Source organism: Elaeis guineensis, chromosome 5 (assembly GCF_000442705.2).
Source record: "Elaeis guineensis isolate ETL-2024a chromosome 5, EG11, whole genome shotgun sequence".
Taxonomy (NCBI): Eukaryota; Viridiplantae; Streptophyta; class Magnoliopsida; order Arecales; family Arecaceae; genus Elaeis; species Elaeis guineensis.
The window spans coordinates 5,260,655-5,280,628 of record NC_025997.2 but is presented as its reverse complement, the minus strand read 5'-3'; the positions used below and the strand labels follow the sequence as shown (position 1 = coordinate 5,280,628).

The 19,974-nt window shown below is 36.7% G+C and overlaps 1 protein-coding gene across 2 annotated transcripts in view; it reads right to left on the bottom strand.

Moving 5' to 3' along the window:
* LOC105044639 (E3 SUMO-protein ligase SIZ1) overlaps positions 1 to 19,974 on the bottom strand; it is a 30,984-nt gene that overhangs the window by 837 nt on the left and 10,173 nt on the right. The window contains exons 4-15 of one of the 2 annotated variants that reach the window (XM_073257238.1): positions 15,183 to 15,267; positions 14,862 to 15,027; positions 12,074 to 12,207; positions 10,105 to 10,173; positions 8,631 to 8,718; positions 6,772 to 6,847; positions 6,434 to 6,507; positions 5,915 to 6,022; positions 3,051 to 3,212; positions 2,190 to 2,294; positions 2,032 to 2,112; positions 760 to 1,945 (exon numbers count right to left, since the gene is read on the bottom strand). In XM_073257238.1, coding sequence (XP_073113339.1) covers positions 760 to 1,945; positions 2,032 to 2,112; positions 2,190 to 2,294; positions 3,051 to 3,212; positions 5,915 to 6,022; positions 6,434 to 6,507; positions 6,772 to 6,847; positions 8,631 to 8,718; positions 10,105 to 10,173; positions 12,074 to 12,207; positions 14,862 to 15,027; positions 15,183 to 15,267 — 2,334 coding nt within the window. The remainder of the gene's footprint in view (positions 1 to 759; positions 1,946 to 2,031; positions 2,113 to 2,189; positions 2,295 to 3,050; positions 3,213 to 5,914; positions 6,023 to 6,433; positions 6,508 to 6,771; positions 6,848 to 8,630; positions 8,719 to 10,104; positions 10,174 to 12,073; positions 12,208 to 14,861; positions 15,028 to 15,182; positions 15,268 to 19,974) is intronic. The other variant, XM_073257239.1, reaches the window with a different exon arrangement.

Sequence of the window (19,974 nt, the reverse complement as noted above, 5' to 3'; positions counted from 1 at the left end):
GAAGGAGGCAGGATGCTAGAGATCAATAAATAATAAAGCAATATAGACCACGAAATCAGAAAGCACTAGCACATACGCAAGTAATACATATGCTATATCCTCGTATGGTCGCATAAAGAGATGCAAGTGTTACATTAACACTTTAGGAATTCAACAATACCAGAACACTGAATATGGAGACATGAAAAAGGCAGTTCCTACATGAAATAGAAATTGCTGCAGCAGTCGCATTCCCTAAGAAGGGGTTCTAGGTTCAGGTCAGGGGTGGTGCACCTCCAAATATTTGCACGTGGGCAATTTAACCAGGTGGTCTCCCTCCCTTTCTTTCAAGGGCAAAAAAAAAAAAGGAAGAAAAAAGAGCAAAAAGAAAAAGGCAATTCCCACCAATGCCTGGCAGAAGCATCGGCACACGGCATGGCCACATTTTACTATTTCTTTAATGTAGTATGGCATTGGATATAAGCTTTTCAGCAAGTACTGTTGCCTAATCAACTTATTACATTAAGTATTTCGATAAGATAATGGATTAACATTTTAAAGATATGGTACTGAAAGGAGATTTTATCATGTTGAGCTACTTGGAGGTAATGGTCAGACAACTTAGCAGCGAAGCACCTCTACCTAACAACATGCAGGTTCAGCAATTTAAACATGTGGGAACTGTTCAAAGTTGAGCTAGCTATGTCAGACAATGTCCTTAATGTTATGTTAAGAAACATAAATAGCAAATGAAATGCTACATAAAGAAAAGGTACAAACCAGCATCTTCCAATGGCTCTGTCCTACTTCCCTTTGGTGCTAAATGTTGGCCTGGGCTCAGCACATTTGCAGAAGTAGACTCACCGTGCCCTCCACCAGCAGCAAGTGTAAGGGATATCCAAGCATCAGAATGAACCCCATTTTGCATTTCAGTGCGATCATGTAAATCGGGTTGCATAGCAACATCAACTGGTTGGCTAGGGAAAAAATTTTGCAGAGAAGCATTGATGCTACTGAATGCTGGCAGATTATCAACCAAGCTTCCACTCACATCAGTATTAGAATGACAGTTCGAAAGATCTAGGACACAAGAAGCATCCCCTAGATCACCATCAGATGCCAAACCATAGCCATTGATTGCTGCACAGCCAAGGGAATTATGTGAACCAACTAAGCCATCTGGAACTTCAGCATCAGTTCCAAATAGCTGAAAGCCTGGTCCTGTCTGCAAGCATGTCTGCATTGGCCAGAGTGGCATTCCAAAATCATCGCCATTATTGTTAAACATACCAAGGCATGAAGTTCCACTTGTTCCCAGGCCAGGGTCTTCAGGATATCTTTCTGAAACTCCAGGGTGGATGGCAGTAAAATGTATTCCAGTATCATCAGATGGACCAGTTTTATAGGCATTTTCAGGAGAGATCAACATAAGATTATCTTCATCAGAGTCACTAAGGACAATGATATCCTTTGATGTGGCAGGAAGGATTCCGTCCTCAACATATATTGGATCAAAATTGAGTGTAAAAGAATCAAGCTCATGACCATTATTCAGAGATAAATCTAAATGCCCCTCACCTTCTTGATTGACACTTGGATCTTCTCCATCCCTGCAACTTCCAGTGGGACTACTGCTCATAGGTATGATGTTCTGGCAGTAATTGTCAAGCTTACGTAGAACATGACTTCCAGAAGATGAACGTTTCATGTCTTCAAGATTGCTAGCTTCCCATATTCTATTCCAATTTCTTTTGATTCCTAATCTCCCTTCCGAAAAAGTACCATCCTGCTGAACCTGCCTCAAGCTCTCCAAGTCAGATTTTACTTCTGTATCTGTTTTGGCACAAAGAGTACCATCAGGCATGTGCCACTGAGCAAGCTCCTTAAATTCACCTTCAATCTTTGCACGCCAACAACCATCAGGCTTCACATCAATCTCATCTACATCTTCTCCACAATTTCGCAACTGTGTCACCAGGAGAAAACAGTGAAAACAGAACATCAACATAAACATCAACAAACTTAGTGAAGAACAATTCAAGGGAAATCTACCAGTGACGTGATGCGATTGAAATATGGGTCGATGATGATGTTTTCAAGAGAGTAGTTCTGGAGGCATGTTGGACATTGCCACTGCATGCAAGCAAAAGATTTTCTGAGAAACAGAAACAATAAAATGAAAAGGCAAATTACTGAGTAAAAATTGTGACCTTCCGAGAGCGTTGATTGAGTTTGACAAAAGTTTCCAGATCGAAACAGCCCATGTGGACACAAGGCTTGAACCTGCCTGCAGTCTTCATTCGAGAGCCGCTCATCTGAAATCCATTAAGACAACCAAAAAGGAAAATCGGTGAGGATTCCTAGAGGTGAACTTCATCAAAAAAAAAAAAAAAAACAGAAATTCAACTCTCGATGTTTATTGGGTGGATGAATTTCCTCCATCTCCATACCATTAAATGTAGGACACATCTAAGTTTTCCTATACAACTTATACCTCTATCAAACAAAATACACTGGGCCAGTAATATAATGATCTAGAAGCATAAGCATAAAGATGCAAGTTATTAAAAGTTCCTCTCATGCATTACCATTTCCATGTCATATGACTTGGTAAAAAAGATACATTATTTGGTCAAATGTTGGCTAAATTGATATTCCTTCCAAAAGGTCAACCTTTGCTGAACATATTTTGCAATTATGATGGACCATTTTGTATGGAGATAAAAGAAAGCAAATTATTATCTTGGGAGCTACATATTGCCGCATGCTCTGCAATTAATGTTCTGACGTGAAATAGACAGATCATGGAAAACAAGAACTTAAGATCGGACCAGCTCTGGCAGGCAGTTTAACCCACACGGATTGAAAACCCCATCAGCAGTACTGTGTATATAATTCTTTCCCTTTTTCAGTACATCATTCCTCATAACTCAGCATCTTCAAGACCAGTAAAATGGATCTCATAGCAGCATGACGCAAACCGAAAACAAAAACAACAGCAGTATATATTCTGCTCCAAGATAGGTAAAGAGATATATCTACATTACACAAAAAATTATATGGCCACTTACAGGACAACGAAGATTGACTAGGAAAGATTCAGCAACCACTTCTAAATCACTGTCAGTATCTGCATCCTCTGTAGAATTTCTACCACCAATGCAACGACGAACACGAGCAAGAGCATCCTCGAAATGTTCACCATCTGCTTCCTTCGGTACCAAGTCGAGGACCTGAAACCAGTTCCTTTCATAATGAGAAGAAGCTGATTTGCAAACAGATATGACTCAACAGGAATGATAAACATCTGTGATCTCCGAATAAGGAATATTTGACGTATTGTTCAAAAAGGAAAAGGAAGATCATGAAAGATTTCCCCATTCACAGCATTAGAATTACGTGCATGCACTATACCACTACCAAAGGTACTAGCCTACTAGGTACTAATATCAGTGTTCTTTAAAGCATTTTGATATTGAGTGGAGTTTCTAAGTAAGCTTGTGTTAACTAGAGAATCTTAAAAACATGATTAACTCTTCCACTAATAATGCTATTTTTATCCTTCATTATCACTAGGGAATTTACAGTGTTACTTCCCTTCTGTGATAGTCAGCTACTTCTGACATGCAAAAGAAGGTTTTTGACAAATTCCTAAAATACTGGTCATGCAAATGCTGCTGGTAAAATAACAACAATAATCTACTATTGCAGGTAAGGGAGTGGGATGTCATCAAGAGATTGACAACACATAAGAAAATTAGAAGTCACACCAAATGGTGGAAATAACAAAAACTAGGGATTTATTGATACCCCCAATGAATGAGGGTGCAGTTGATTTGCAAATGGAGCAAAAGAAAGGGGAAGGATGAAGATAAGGACTTCACTGCCCTCCTGCCAGTCCACATCTCATCCTTCCATCACCTTGGTCATGCTCTAGTTGAAGCCAGTTAGACGAGTTCTCCGCCCTTTTATCTGCCTTCATCATTTTCCTCTTCCACTTCCTCACTTCTCTTATTTCCTACTTCTATTACACCAAGTCGCATTTCTTAATATAGCTAGGCGACCTGCTACTGTTGAGGACGCATGTTAAAAAAAAAAAATTCAACATATTAACATGTCTGACCCCTGTCAGCATGCATTTTCTTTGGGAGATATTCCTCTGTCCTGAACCTGCTGGTAACATTGACAGGGGCTCCTTCTTACCTGTGAGAGTGCTGCTCACAGAACTCCTGGTTTCCAGCTGATATGCATACAGAATTTCAAATTGCAGACCAAGTCAACAATTTAATAAAAGGTAGGTGCTTTTCATAGAAAAATTGGGGTGGGGTGGGGAGGGTCAGGGGATGTGCGGTGAGGTGGGGAGATAAGTTTATCTGCTGTTGGCAGGTAATATACCTCAAAACTTTAGGAAGATGCATGAATACAGTATTACTAGGTAACTTCTGAAAGCTTGCAGAGGCCAAGCTCCAATGGTTTTAAGCTCTCCCTTCCCAGTAAAATAATTGAAGCACACAACTATAAATGGCTATCAGCATAAAAAAGGCATTTACTACAAATGAAAGGTAACCAATGCACTCATTCTTTTGTAATTTATCCATTGTTTATAAACAGCTTTTGAAAGGTAGAAATAAAGAATTCTTCTTCCACTGAGGCTTCTGAATAAGCTTCCTAATAAGGTTATTAACTTAGTCGGAATGTTGAGCTTCTCCTGACCAAAATTATATAGAAACTCCAGAAATTATAGAAAATATCTATTCATCTCTTTCAATGAAGATCCCTTTAAATTCCAAAGAAACTTCACTCATGAAGTTTCACATTGATGGACCCAAACTGCTTTGGAGATCAATTCTGTTCCTACCTAACTACATGGGATTCCTCGCAACTTCATAATAAAACCTCATAAAAAATGATATAACGATCTTGGTATATTGGGGAAAAAACATGATGCAGTTTGATGCTTTCCTACATATAATTATAATACCAATGCAAATCAAACATGAATATATCATAATTCTAGTATTAATGCCAAAGGAACACAAATGTGCAACCTTAAAAGCCTTGTTTGGATGTTTCTAATTCCAAAATTGTAACTTCATCTTTTCCTAGATTCAAAAGTCAGAAAAGCAAAAAGGATAACACAAAGGAACTTTGCTTTTTCAATATTGACACCAAAAATTACTGAGCCACCTAATACATGTAAATTGAAGACAACAAAACATCTGCTTTTTCTCAACAAAACAATATAAAACAGGGATCCATACATATGAACAGATTAAATGATTAAAGATATTAAACTGACTTCAAATAGCTGATATTCTAACAGTAAATATGCAAACCCAAACACAATTATTAATAAATTTGCCCAATAAAATCATCCAACCCTCAACTAAGGAATTATATTCAAGCATCCAATGAAAATGCAAGTGCAATGCATGCGACTAACTTAAATGAACAGAATATCTCATAGTTGCTTAGCACAAGGACTGAAGTGCTAGACATTGTTGAGGCAGCATCAGCACCAGTTCTGGCACTGGCTGTTGAAAACTTGATTTAGAATTCCATCTAGAGGTGACACGTGGAAATAGAATTTAGCCATAAGACTTTTTATACATATAAATCTATACTCACTTTTTGTGGATGTGCTTTCATGTTTTCCTCCACTGATCATTATCTGAAGGAAGATAAGTGCTATTATGAAAAGTGGCGGTTGAGTCACAACAGAGGAGTTCATATTGTAATCTATAATAAGAATTAAAATCAAATGTCCTCTGCTTGACCAACAACCAATGATGCAACAGCTTAAGGAGATGAACCTAATACCAACACCTCATGAAATGTGTCCAGAGATAGGTAGCAGGGAAGTTTCTAAATAATAGTTCCATTCATTTTGAGATTTTTTTTTCTAATATGAAAAGTAAAAATTAATTCAAATTACCTGTTGAACTGTCCGCCTCTGTGCTATTCTGATTCCAAAACAGAATATGCGAGAATCCAACCATGATAAACAAATTTCATTAATTCCTTCCCTGCTGCATATGGTGATCTGAGTAGAAAAATAGGATGGTATGGAACAAACATTCAGAGTAGAGTGAAGCGAATTGTAATGCAGCTGCTTTTTGAGGATGTTTAGTGTGAAAAAGGGGAAATGCTTTCAAAACTGAGCCAAACTGATTGAAGATGAGTAAGAAATAGCAAACAGCCTATAAATTGTAATGACTCAAGATTTGAAATCTCAATACCAGCCCCTGCACCGAGTGCTATACAAGACATATCTCAGCACCGACACTTAGAACAAGGGAAGAACCTAGTCTTAGCACCTTACAAGTACAGCACATTATAATGCCCCATACCAGGTGGTACATTAAGGTGCAGCAAACCATGGTATGACTGCAAGTACCTAATGGTATTAATTGATGAAGAAAGTCTTACTGCATTGAGATAGCAAGGTACTTACCACCGGACCGTCATCCCGACCATTGATTCCCAACAACTGTGAGCCTGGCCTACCAACCACTGGCACTTGAAAACCTATTTGCAGATTCAAAAAAGATAAGTAAAGAGAAAATAATAAATAACTTGAGCACACGAAAATCTTCAAGTATCACTGAAGCAGATATAGCATATCACAATAAAGTGAATAAACACAAATATGAATGGAAATTAGGACAAAAAATATAGAAGATTTAGGTCAATGATAACTTATTTTATCAAAAAAAAAAAGTTGCTAAACAAAATGACATCCCAAATGACATATGTGACATCAACAGGTGAAAGTATAGATGTCTCACACACCATTGACATGCAAATCTGCACACTGCGGCCATTGCATCCTAAATGGAACTTTATCATTAAGAAGTATGGACCAAACCTGCAAAACGACAGACAATTACAATATCGTTATGATCATTTTTGCGTGACACCTGCATGTCTACAACTTTTCACCTAATCAAGGATCTTTATCAGGTTGCCAATATAAATCAATAAATATACATTTCATTCCTTAGTTATGCTATGGTTACATTTAAGTTCTATATATATAACAGAAAAAAAATGCCATTGGTGTCACAAAAGCAAAATCGATTTTAAACAATCCCATTGGAAACTGGATTGCATCATAAATCATATTGTGAGCAGATAGAACCATGGCTGTCTACAGATAGTAAGATCTTTTCTAATTTGTTTTAAGCATCAGAAATAAAGGTAAAGCAATATGAAAAGTAAGAAACAAGGTTAAACTGAAATTTAGATGAATAATGAGTCAGAAACCATCACACATGGACTTCATTCTCCAACAACCACAGTACCATGCATATCCAAGAAAGTAACACCATGTTGAATCAGTCAGTAAGATACATAACACACTACAATTCCATAAGTCATTGTAGTCCGGTCCAATACAAAAATTTAAATATACATACATACAAATCTGCTAGCAAAACAAAGAAAAGATAACCAATATGTTATTATCATCATCAAAACATCAGTACTGGATCTGATAAACAAAGACACCTCCTTCCCTCCCTTTTGGCTCTTGAAGAACAAAGTTTTCTGGTCGTCCACTAGTTAAATTTTATACAACATCCTGATGATTCAATTTTGAAGATAACCAACAAAATGTGTCTCGCCCTTGTAAGTACAAAACTTAATTCTTCTTTCAAGGAGAGGAATAAAGAACAAAGGAATTGAATTTTGAAAAATGGTTGCAAAGATATGAAAACTTGCCTCTAGATTTAAGCTCTGAAAACAATGACATGTCTCTTACTCCTTGAAAGTTGAAAACCCAGCAGAGACAGCTAATTTTATGTTTTGAAGCTTATTAGTGACGGATAGGTCATTTTAAAAGTCCAAGGAATCAATGGAACATAAAACATGGCTGTTGTAATAGCTTTAGTATCTAATAACATGATCTAGCTTTGGATCTTATGATCCAAAATGATCCTAGTCTAGAAATCTGATGTGTAGGCCATTTTGGTCCCAAGTGTATGACCTGGATCATGGATCATAACATCTTCACTCCAATGATCTTAGGCATCTTAATATCTAAGCCTTTTCTGGATTGTCACATCACTTTAGGCAATTAAGAACAAGAAGCATTAGTTATGCTCACCCATGACATACCAGATCAAAGTTACGCCATATGGATAAAAAGGCATGGTTCTCACTCACACACTTAGGAAAAAAAAACAAACATATATGACTATGACTGGCAGGGATCTAAATAAATAAACTGCTTGACTGCTAGGTGACAATCATCCCAGAGTAGACTTGTCAACTCAAAAATGAAAATATTAGGAAACCTTATCCATGCAATTATCAGTAACATAGTAAGAAGTTCTGAATTTGCAATTTTATTGCTAATTGATCATGGTCCAACATATGAGAAGTTATGACAAAAGAAAACAAACAGTACTTTGCCTCGGGTATTAATTTATAATTAAAAGAAAATAAATTGATGAACCATATGGATACTGCATAAGCAATTGTTAATTTCTAATTACTAGAGCTCAATCATTATTTAAGAAAACTTTAACACAAAATTGTACAAATGAACCGGTGCCATCAAATGCTGTAATGCCTTTAATGCATTGTCATCAAGAACCAACTATAATATATCAGTAATCCAGAAGGAAAAAATGAATACAGAAACCAACCTGAAGATCATATTCAGTTCTCTGCAACATTTCTCTATCTTTTCTTGACAACTGAAATGTTCTTTCCACTTTTGGTACAGTATTTGTTCTGTAATCCATGCAAACAAATCATAACAAACAAATAGATTGATGTTGATAGCATGTACAAGATAAACACAATATATACTATCAAATCATACACGAGCATGCAAGTTTAAATATATATATATATTTATATATATATATATATATATATCTTTTCTTGACAACTGAAATGTTCTTTCCACTTTTGGTACAGTATTTGTTCTGTAATCCATGCAAACAAATCATAACAAACAAATAGATTGATGTTGACAGCATGTACAAGATAAACACAATATATACTATCAAATCATACACGAGCATGCAAGTTTAAATATATATATATATATATATATATATATATATACTTTTAATTTTCAACCACAGTCTAACCATGAAGTCGTAGAATTCAGATTGGGTATAATAACAAATCCATCCATATATAACACATAGTAGTAAACCATTGGGGTACACAAACATGGATGTTCTAAGTTTATGAATACCATCTTGACTGAATCAAAAGGTTTAAATAGAATATTATAAGCAAGTTTATAATATTCTCCAAATTATCTAATAGTTCTTGTGACCTTTTTGTTCACCAAATAGTATTCCAAATTATTTTCCCGACCAATATGTACACACCACAATTGACTATTTGAGGATTTGTTACAACGTATTCATAAAACTCAAGCAAATTTTATCATAAAAAATTCTTCTATGATGTGACCTTGTGTTCTTGCCTTCTCATTGCCTTTTTCTCCACATTTACCTGCTAGTTACAGCATCCAATCACTTAGGAAAACGATGCACCAGTAAAAAGTTAAATGATTCTCTGTAATATCATCAACCAAATTTAACCATACCTGCTAGACAAAATTCCACTCTAGCAGTAAGAAAACATGCGTGAAATTAGTAAGAGGTATGTCTGCACTCACACTGTAGTGTCATCTTTAGAGACTTCCATATTTATACTTAGGAAGCAAATAATATTGATAAAGGTTGTTGGAAGCTATAGCAGTTTATATGCATCAAACCTTAAATAATAATAATTAAAAAACAAGATCTTATCCATATGTGCTGTCTCCATTCTTTTCTATTAGTTAAATAGATATTGCACAGATTTCCTACATCTGCAATCTCTATGACAAATTCCTAAAACATTACAAGTCCATGATATCACAAGTGGTATGATGCCCTATAAAACTGAATTCATTTGAACATCTGAAAAAAATGTTTATCCATTTCAATTTAAAGTTTTAAATGCAGTCTAATTGTCAATTCTCACCCAAAAAGATACAAAACTGGAGAATAGGCATTGTTCAAAAACACATGATGCTTTGGCAAATGTTGTCCATACACCACTAACTAACAAACTAGAACTCATACAGAAAGCCACATGGCATACAGCACTCACCCTTCTGCTGTGACGCCTGAAGATATCAACTTTACAAGAAGTAAGGGATTCCCTATTGTCACCCAGAATCTGCAGGTTGCAAAAGATGCCCCTAATTAACAAATTATCCAACTCTGTGTTAAAAAAAGGCATAAAACCAGATGAAGCTTATCTAAAATACATCATAGTGAAATGTGTTCTTCTACAGATACCTATTAGAGAACTTTGTCCCTATTCTTACTAGTCATATCTGATCACAACCCTGTTAGATTCTTCCATGTCTTCTATTAATCAACACAAACATTCAGCATTTAAAATTTAAAAGGATTCTACATCCTTTTCTGTCTTCAGTGCTCAAATTCATCAATTTCTCTGTTGAATAAATAACTCAGTCATCAATTTACTCTGAAAATTTTAAATGTGCTGTCCATGCCATATGCTGAAAACTTAAATTATGATTATTTAAGATCCATAGATCAAAACTGTGGTGGTCAGCACTAGAACTAGACAAACATGATACATAATTTATTTCAAATAAAAAAATATGATTAAAAAAGAAAAGACATGTCATGAAGTTGCTAAGAATATTCCCAACCTCGCATCAAATATCAAAGGTTTCCATGCAGACTTTCTTCTTCAGACTGATTCATCTCTTTTGCTCCATAATTACCATCTCAAGAACATAACAATAAAAGACACCTTATCTAGACTAGGCAGAAATGTCAAGCTCCAACACATTCATGATCAAAACAAAGTCAAAAAAATCACTGTAAACAGAGAATGAACAGCCACAGTCCCCAGAGAACTAGAGTACTTAAGGTTATAGGAGAACTTAGTAGCTTACCTTCAATGTAGATCAGGGGAAAAAAGAATAATAAGAGAATAGAAGGATGAATAACTTGAAGTGAAAGTGACAAGCTTTGAACACAGGAATAACTTCTTGCCCAGCTAAACCAAACTAGTATCCTAAATCAAATGAATGATACATTCTATTTATTGATTAACAGGTACGCTGCATGCATTATCTTTTTATTTGGACCCAATGCAAAACTAATATAAAGTAGCTTATATCAAATTAAACTAACAAAAACAGAAACAGAAACCTAAAAGACAATTGAAAATTAGGAAGAACCAAGTTACTTACATACCCAAGCTATATGAGTAAATACACAAACGAGTTCAATCACATTGACTTGTAATGTAGCATACCACCGCTATATATTACAGTATATGCTGATGAAGGGATCAAGGGTTTTAGATGCCAATACAGAGCAATTTGTACAACATTCCTCAGAAGAAATGTGGTTACCATGAAGCAAGGAAACATACAAAACACTATTTGAATCCTTACCTAGGCCATAAGATCACTTACAATTACAAGCAAACTAGGACATGTATCATGCCTCTAACCAGATCATAAACCTGTACTAAATCAAACCTCTCTTCTACCAAATCTTAGGAGTATTATCCACTCTAAAATTGCCATTACCCAAACAAAATATTAATATATATAAGTCATCAGTCACATTTTGTTAGTGTACCACCTATAAACTAGACTCCTAATTGAAAATAATTAGTGAAGACAGAAAGTTTTATAAGGTTGGTGAATCCTCAAGAAATGGACAATAAACTTATAAAATCAATATCTGGACAAAAATATGCTACATTGGCTTGGTAAAAGGAAGAAAGTTATATACTTATATACCTTACGACCAATCCTTAAGTGATAGACATGCTATATACAATTAGAACATCAGTTTCCTTGAGAGATAACTGATGCAGTCTGCAAGATATATTTAGATCTATATAGGTAATTATGTTCTCAGTTACTTTATATAGAGACTAAATTTGTTCCATCTATAGACAGACATGCAACAAGTATACATGTTCAACAATAATGAGAATTTATGAGGATGATCAGATCAATGCTCAGGGGAACAACCAGCTGCTCATAATATAAGAAATCCCAATAAAGGAAAATAAGACGTACGGGTCAGCTCTATTGATTCGACATAGTTCACAATAGAAGAGAGATGGAAGTTCAGGTGAAACACCCTCCATAGGTTTCTCTGGTATAATTACACAACCAATGTGCTGCAAAACTTGACACTGGGGATCTTCACACTGCAATTATTGAAACTATCATTGGTGAGAAGGCAAAAGTGAAACTAAAAATATATAAATAAAGACTGTTAAAAGTTAATATTAAGCTACATCTAAAAAATCTGCATCTGAGATAAACCAAAAGGAATATCAACATATAAAAGGAAAAAAGAATATTTAATGGTGATAACCCAAGGACACAAAGAATCAAAGAGTAAATGAAGAATCAAACTTAAGGAAATAAACATAAAAGAAATATGAGACAAACAGCACCTATTCACTATAGTGGATATGGAGTTTTCCCGACTCATCATGCATGCCATTCATAATGTAAATGCTATTTAATTCCCGTATGTCAATTAATACAAAAAGAAGGATAATTGATAAAGATGAAAAAACAGACCATCACAGTAAACAACAACCATGATGACAAAGCCAATACTACAAGTTTCCTTAAGTATTTTACTGAATGATGTAACATTGAGAGATCTGCTAGAAGCTTGCAAACAGCAAGAATACAGTATACTAATTTCAGGTATAATGAATTTACCGCCAGGTTAGAACTAACACAAGGAGACTCTGGAACATCTGCTGAACCCATCTATTGAAGGTCCATGACTCAAGACAATCTCATTGTGAGGTGCTTCTAGATGTCTTCACAAATTACTAATTATTATTTCAACATTAGAACTAACTATTATACCAGTAACTTGCAGCAATACTATCTCAAACATTGTTTGTACATAGATTTAGATATGCTAATAACTAGGGACGGGTATCAAAGAATGCAACCAACCTAAAAGGTATTTCTGACAGAGAAAACAAGAAAAGAACAAAAAGAGATGGCAATAAGCCCAAAGCAAAACAGGCACATGAAGGTTCATTTCATAAAATGCTGTAGAATTACACCATTATAGCAGCACATTTTTAGTGCCTGTGTTGCATATATGCCCATTTGCTACTCTATGTCTCCACTCAAAATGATTCTTAAACATAGAACTCCAGTTCTGTTCAATGACCAAGAACACCTGCATCCAATTCCACTTGATACACAATCATGAAAGTCCAATAATATTTCTGATACCCCCAGTAAAAGTAAGTCAAATTGTTCCATGAAGCTCAATATAAAAGTAATGCAGTTTTATTTAAAACCCAATCTCAAAGTAATGAGAAATTGAAGGAGTTCAGTTTGTTGTAGCACATATGATTCTTGATGAGATGATAAGCTTGAGATATCTGAAAGTTCTGATCTGATAAGGAGTTCAGTTCTTGATGATCCATCGATGTAGTCCAAGTATCATCTTCTATTATTAAAGAGGTGGCCACTTATAAGAGAGAAATGATAAACAATCCTTATAAGACGTCACATTATAGATGTTATTACATAAATAGTGGGCCATTAACTCAGAAAAAAGTTATAAAACAGGAGTCCATACACAAAACTTACAGAACTGGCAAGTAATATATGCTAGAAAGCAGAAACAAGAAAAGTGACTAGATGAAACATCTACCATTAAACAATTGATTTGGAAAATCCATGGGAATCTGGAGAAGTACTTGGTAGTTTGAACTAGAGGTCTATAAGTCTCAAGCAAGCTGTTAGATAAATATAAGAACAGATCAACAACAAGTGAGAATCCTCCTTTCAATACTAGAACTTGTCACCTACACCTTTCCGAGCTCTTTTTATACATAGTAGATAAGTTCTTCTGAAACTAAAAATTACCTCATCCTGAACCACATCACTGGTTCTAAATGGTGGCAGTCTAAATCTTAACCTTTCTGGTGCTTGCGACATTAAGCAAAGTCCAGCTTATTTTAGAAAAGTAGAACCCCTTACAGATTGCGTTTTGCATGGTTATTAACAAATAAATCATGTTTCAGGATTTTCTTATTGTCTTTACACAATGTGATACCAAATCAGTATTTGTTCTAGATGATTAACTTTACAATCTACTTACTAGGATCTTCACTACAAGTAAACCATTATTAGCGCTCCTAATTCTTCTTGTTTCCACAAGGCTCTGTTGTCTGATCCAATGACTAATAACAATATACAGAAGAATCGAAAACAAATATAAGGCGAGGGCTTCTACATGACCCATCAAAGAATAACACAAAGATAACTATCTTAGACTTCCTGTACATAATAGCAAAGGCTGGTCCCAAAAATTAAACCATGGACTAATGGGATGGTCTTTATGAGATCTGCATACATTAGTCAACAAGAGGCAAAATAGTATTATAGATGCATCTGGTTGGATAAGTAGAACCATGTTCTACTTGGTGACATGCAAACACACCTAAATAACTCGATATGGATCAGCATTCCTCAAAAAGATTAACAATAACCAATGAGACCTTATGACCCAAGTACAAGAGTTCAGCTCTATAGCATATGTCATGCCATTCCTCACTATCAAGAGCTAAATCAAAACTAGGGCAACCTTTTTCAAGAACATAACTCACAAATTTACATCAATAATAATAATGAATAGTAATGATGGTGATGATGACATATTTTCTTCTTCATTTCCAATTTATCAAATTTGCATGCTACACTTATTAGGGTGACATCAACAACCAACAGATAATAAATTGTACCAGGATATAATAAAAACGATGCTGCTCAAGACTGTACCTGGATATGCTGAAACATAAATAAGCAACATCACCTTAATCATCCTGGACTCAGTAAACGAAGGACTGGCGCAGAGGCAGCGAACCTTCGTATCCAACTGATAAGAAACATCCATTTCCTCTTTAGGCTTCACATGATTGAAATCTGATGCACTGTGGCTTTTAGATGCTAAATCTGTAGTGCCATGAACTTGCTTTTTTCTGAAGGGGCATTGGGCATACACCAAAACATATTGTAAGCAGGTATTCACAACATAAATGCAATGTTTTTATATAATGTAAATGACAAGTTAATCGTACTATGTATTTAATAATGCAAGCTGATAAGCAGCGTAGACAAAGTCAGAGACAGTCACCTGTGGCTGTATGTATCATTAATTATGTTTGCCACCCTTTCTTTTCCAATAAAATTTTTCTTTCCCCAACCCTGAGATCTGGGAACTGTTCAATAAGACAAAAGCACGATTGATGAGAATCTAATGCAAAGAGAAGGAGGAGGAGAAGGTTGCGGGGAAGGCCTCAAGTTCACAGCATCAAGAGCAGTGTTGCATGGACACGAATAAGAGAACTGGATTTGGATGTTTGTCCAAATATCTCGCTTGGAAGAGAGAGAAAAGGGTGATACAGGGATACATGGAAAAATAATTTTAGACAAAATATTATATTTAGAACTTACAAAGTTGGTCTAACTTACTGATAGTTACTTATTATATAAAAAAATTAAAAGATATTATTTGTTGAAGTCTTCTGATATCCAATTTCTCATTCAACCTTTCAAGCTTAAGGATTTCAAGAAATGACATTTTGTAAACTTGTTTGAGTACATATGTGTCAACCAATCTCTAAAAAGCTTTTAGTAGAGAGAGTCAAATTTATTATGGAATAATACAAATCTCTACTAATTTTTAGAAGCTGCGAGGAGAAAATATTGATAAGTATCCAAGTGTTTGACACATATTGGATTCATATACATATTTGACACAGATTCTCATGCTTTTCAGGCAATTCAAGTAACACAAGCCATAGGTTCAAAATATGTACTACAAACTAACATTATTATAATTATAGCCAAATTCATAAAAAAGGTAGCCCAATGCACAAAGCTCTTGTCATTTCGGAGTACAGGCCAAGGCTCAACCTCTATAACAACGAAGCAACCTTACCATTGCACCAAAACTCGCCCTCTATAACTATGGCAAACTTGAGAGAACACCAAAATCTCATTTTTTGCGGACTTTTCTTTTTACAAATTAGGATTGCTTTTTCTCTCTCATCTGCCATGATGGCAAAAAGAGATAGCATTATGAAATTTGGGATATAAAGCAACCCAGTTAATAGTTAGGTGTATGGTCTCAAATCCTAGTGGGACATCCTACAAAACACCGAGACAGAATATTGCCTTGAGCAAGGATCGTCGACTTGGAACCGGATCCTGTGCCAGCTGACAATAGTACGAATCAGTATGCTCCCATACAGGACCATATCGAGGTCGAACCGACACAAAAATGAGGGATGAACCAGGGAGCAAAAGAGAGAGAGAGGGAGAAGGGAGGGAGAGGAAGAGAAGGAAACGGAGGTTCATGGAGATGCCAGCGGTGGCCATCAGAGGACTGTCGAGGCTGCCGAGGCCTCCCGAGCTCCTGATCCTCCATGAGAAAAAATGAGAGGAGAGAGAGATAGAGAGAGGGGAAGGGAGGTAAGAAGAGGGAGGAGAAGGCAGCAAAGAGACTGTGGGTGGCCGTCGTGGCCACTGGACGGCCAAAAAACTCTCCGTAATGACTGAAGTCAGTAAACCCATTACCGACTTTATTATTTATCATATTTTTAAAAAAACATAATGAAACAGGGGTGTCATCCCTGTTTCAAACCTGTAGTGACCGAATGACATTTTTGGCCATCCGACAATCACCGTGACCACCCAATGGCCCTCCGACGGCCTTCCCACTACCTTCCCCTCCCTCCTCTTTCCTTTCTTCTCCTCTCTCTATCTCTCTCTCTTCTCGCATCTCGCGGAGGACCATTGAACCTCGAGGCCTCGACGGTCCTTCAGCGATCTCGTCGGGCTACCTACAGCCTTTTTCTCTCCTTTCCTCTTCTTCTCTCTCTCTCTTCCTCTCTTTCCTCCTCTAGCGCTCTGTTTTTGCCGATGTTCCAAATCAAATGCCCGAATCGCACCAGTTAGCCATCAGTACAATTTGATATGCTACGAATGATGGATTCGGCGAATCCTAGTCTTAAGTGTCAGGATAAGACTGTCTTGTTATTGTCACAGTATCTCGATCAGCACATCTTGGGACATTCTCTATCCCAAGTGTTGGGACGAGACGAGATGGCCGTGCGTTGGGTTCTATGGGCAAACTGGGACAGCCCCATTGCATGGGATTTAAAACCTTGGTTAAGTGTATGTTTACCCTACTCCAGTGATCATGATCGGTGCCTATTGGTGGTCGGTAGAAAGTGAGTAGCAAGTGAAGGACTTGTATGATACAAAATGAAGAGAGAGAGAAAGAGAGGTTGTTAAAAGCAAGTGGACCAGACATAGGTTGATGTAAAGCCTCCTGTTGGAGAATCCTAGAATTCTTTGCATTTAAACTTTAAGGATATTTTTTTCTGAGTCCATTACCCAAATAATATTAAAAAAAAATTATAAAAATAATGCATCTTTCAACTTATTTACAAAACTAATGCAAAACCATAAAATACCATTTGGAATGATATTTTTCTAATAAAAAATACCATTTCAAATGACGATTCTTCACTCACGTCACCTCCTCCCCCATCCTTCGTGGACCTCCCCCATCCCCATGGACATCCTCCCCATCCCCCTTTGAAAACGTCATTTGGAATGGCCTTTTTGAAAATGCCATTCCAAATGGTGTTTTCAATCCTCACCAGTCCCCCATCGATCAGCCACAGAAAAAAAAAGGGATAGGACACAAGAAAATAAAAAAAATAAAAAAAAAACCCATCCGTCCAGTCACACGAAAAAAAAGGATAGGACACAGAAAAAAATTAAAAAAAAAAAAAAAAACGTCAAGTGAAATGGCATTTTTGAAAGCGCCACTTGAAATGGCATTTTCAAAAACGTCATTTCTATTGACATTTCTCCTTCATATATATATTAAAAAAAAAAATACCTACCTGAAAAACCCCTATTCTTCCTCTCCGGCAACGACTTCCCCCTCTCCGACGGCGACTCCAATATGGGACCGATCTCTCCTCCTCCGTGCCGGTAAGCTCCTCTTTCCCCTCTTCTCTCTTCCCCCTCTTCTCTCCCTCTGCCAGCGGCAGCCTCCCCCCACCCCCCGATCCCAAGCCGACGGCAGCCCTGTCCCCCCTTTGGCCCGGCGGCGGTGCCCCCGCCCCCCGACGGTAGCCCCACCCCCCCTCCCACCTGCCTCCCCTCACCCCCCCGGCGGCAGTGGCCTGACGGCAGCCCCGCCCCCCTCCCAACCCGCCTCCCCTCACCCCCTGGCGGCAGTGGCCCGACGGCAGCCCTGCCCCCCGGCAGCAACCGCCCCCCCTCCCCACCCGCCTCCCCTCACCCCCTGGCAGCAGCGGCTGCCCCCCTCACCCCCCTGACGGGTCCCCCTCCCCTCCCGTCATGGCACCCCTCCCAGCGCCTTCAGCCGACCCCTGCCCCACCACCACTATGGCCCCACCACCATCATGTTTTTTTATTTTTTTAATTTTTTATCATCCGTAGATCTGTCAGTTGAGCAATGTAGAATATTCTACGACATCTGTAGACAGAAATATATGAATAAATTATAAAAATTTTTCTGAAGTTAGGTCGAAATTACCACATAAGTTCAATGTTTTGAAAAACGTACACCTACATCCCTAATATCTAGGAAAAATCTACACGTAACCCCCTGAAGTGGGGATTAAATTGTAGATTTTTCGTAAATGTCGGGCTGTATGTGTATATTTTTCAAAATACTGGACTTAAGTATAATCTCGACCTAAACTTAAGAAGATTTTTGTAATTTAATTATATATTTTTGTACGAATGCCGTAAAATATATATTGGTCAATTGATTGTCCAATTTGGACAGTTTGAGAATTGCATTTAATTCTATAGGTAATTATAGTAATCAAACAATACGCAGAGGGTTTGAGAAAAATTTTGGACAGTATTTTTCTTTAGTTCTCCTCACATATTTTCAGCGGTGTGGGGACAATTAAAAAAAAACACTGCCAAAATTTTTTCTGTCCCTATTGCGTATCGTTTGATTACTGTAATTAACTAGAATTGATGCAATTCCTGAATGGGATAGGATATATTTTTGCCTATTAATTGATGATAGGATGCATTTATCATGTAAGTCATTTGAAATGATAAAATAATTATTAATATCAATTTTTTTGATTTTGATATTGTCACAAATTTTTATGAGAAAATGGCCAGTACTCGGGTTCGTCTGCTATTGTATTATGATGGCATAATACAGAATGACGAAGCTGGCATGCAGTACAGTCACCTGTAAACCAAGATGATTAAGATATTTCATCATTATCACGTCAAAAATTATTGGACCATTTATATAGTAGTATTCCTGTAGACAAAGAAAAATATGAACTCAAATTGAAATGGAGATCTCCTAATCTGTTAAGGCAGTTAATGCAGAGCAAGTATATCTTAGTTCTAATTGATGACGATGAAGATGTCCAAGAAATGCTGACATTTTCTTTGAAATATTCAGAATGTCGATTTTTAAAATTATATATTGAAAAAGAAGATGTATCGAGTTTTGGGTACTATAGTCGGTTTTTAACACAATACGGCAATACTCCTGGGCCTTCCTCTCCTTTAGTAACTTCAATGATGGAAACTGATAGTGTTGAGATCATGTTTGCAGAATAACATTCTACTACTGCTAGTCCTAGTTATCCAATTATTTAAAGTCCTATGGTGACTTCTCCTGTGATGTCTTCTGCTATGGTGACTTCTCTTATGGTGGAAGTAATAGTAAGTGCGGGATACGAGACTCATATAAGGGACAATGATTGGGTAAGTGGTGAAATAAATTCTGATAATTTAGGTTTTGAGTCAGATGAAAGTGAGGATGAAGACTATTGGATGGATGAGGATAATAGCGGTGATGATGATGATGAAGATGAAAATGGTGATGAAGATATTCAGCT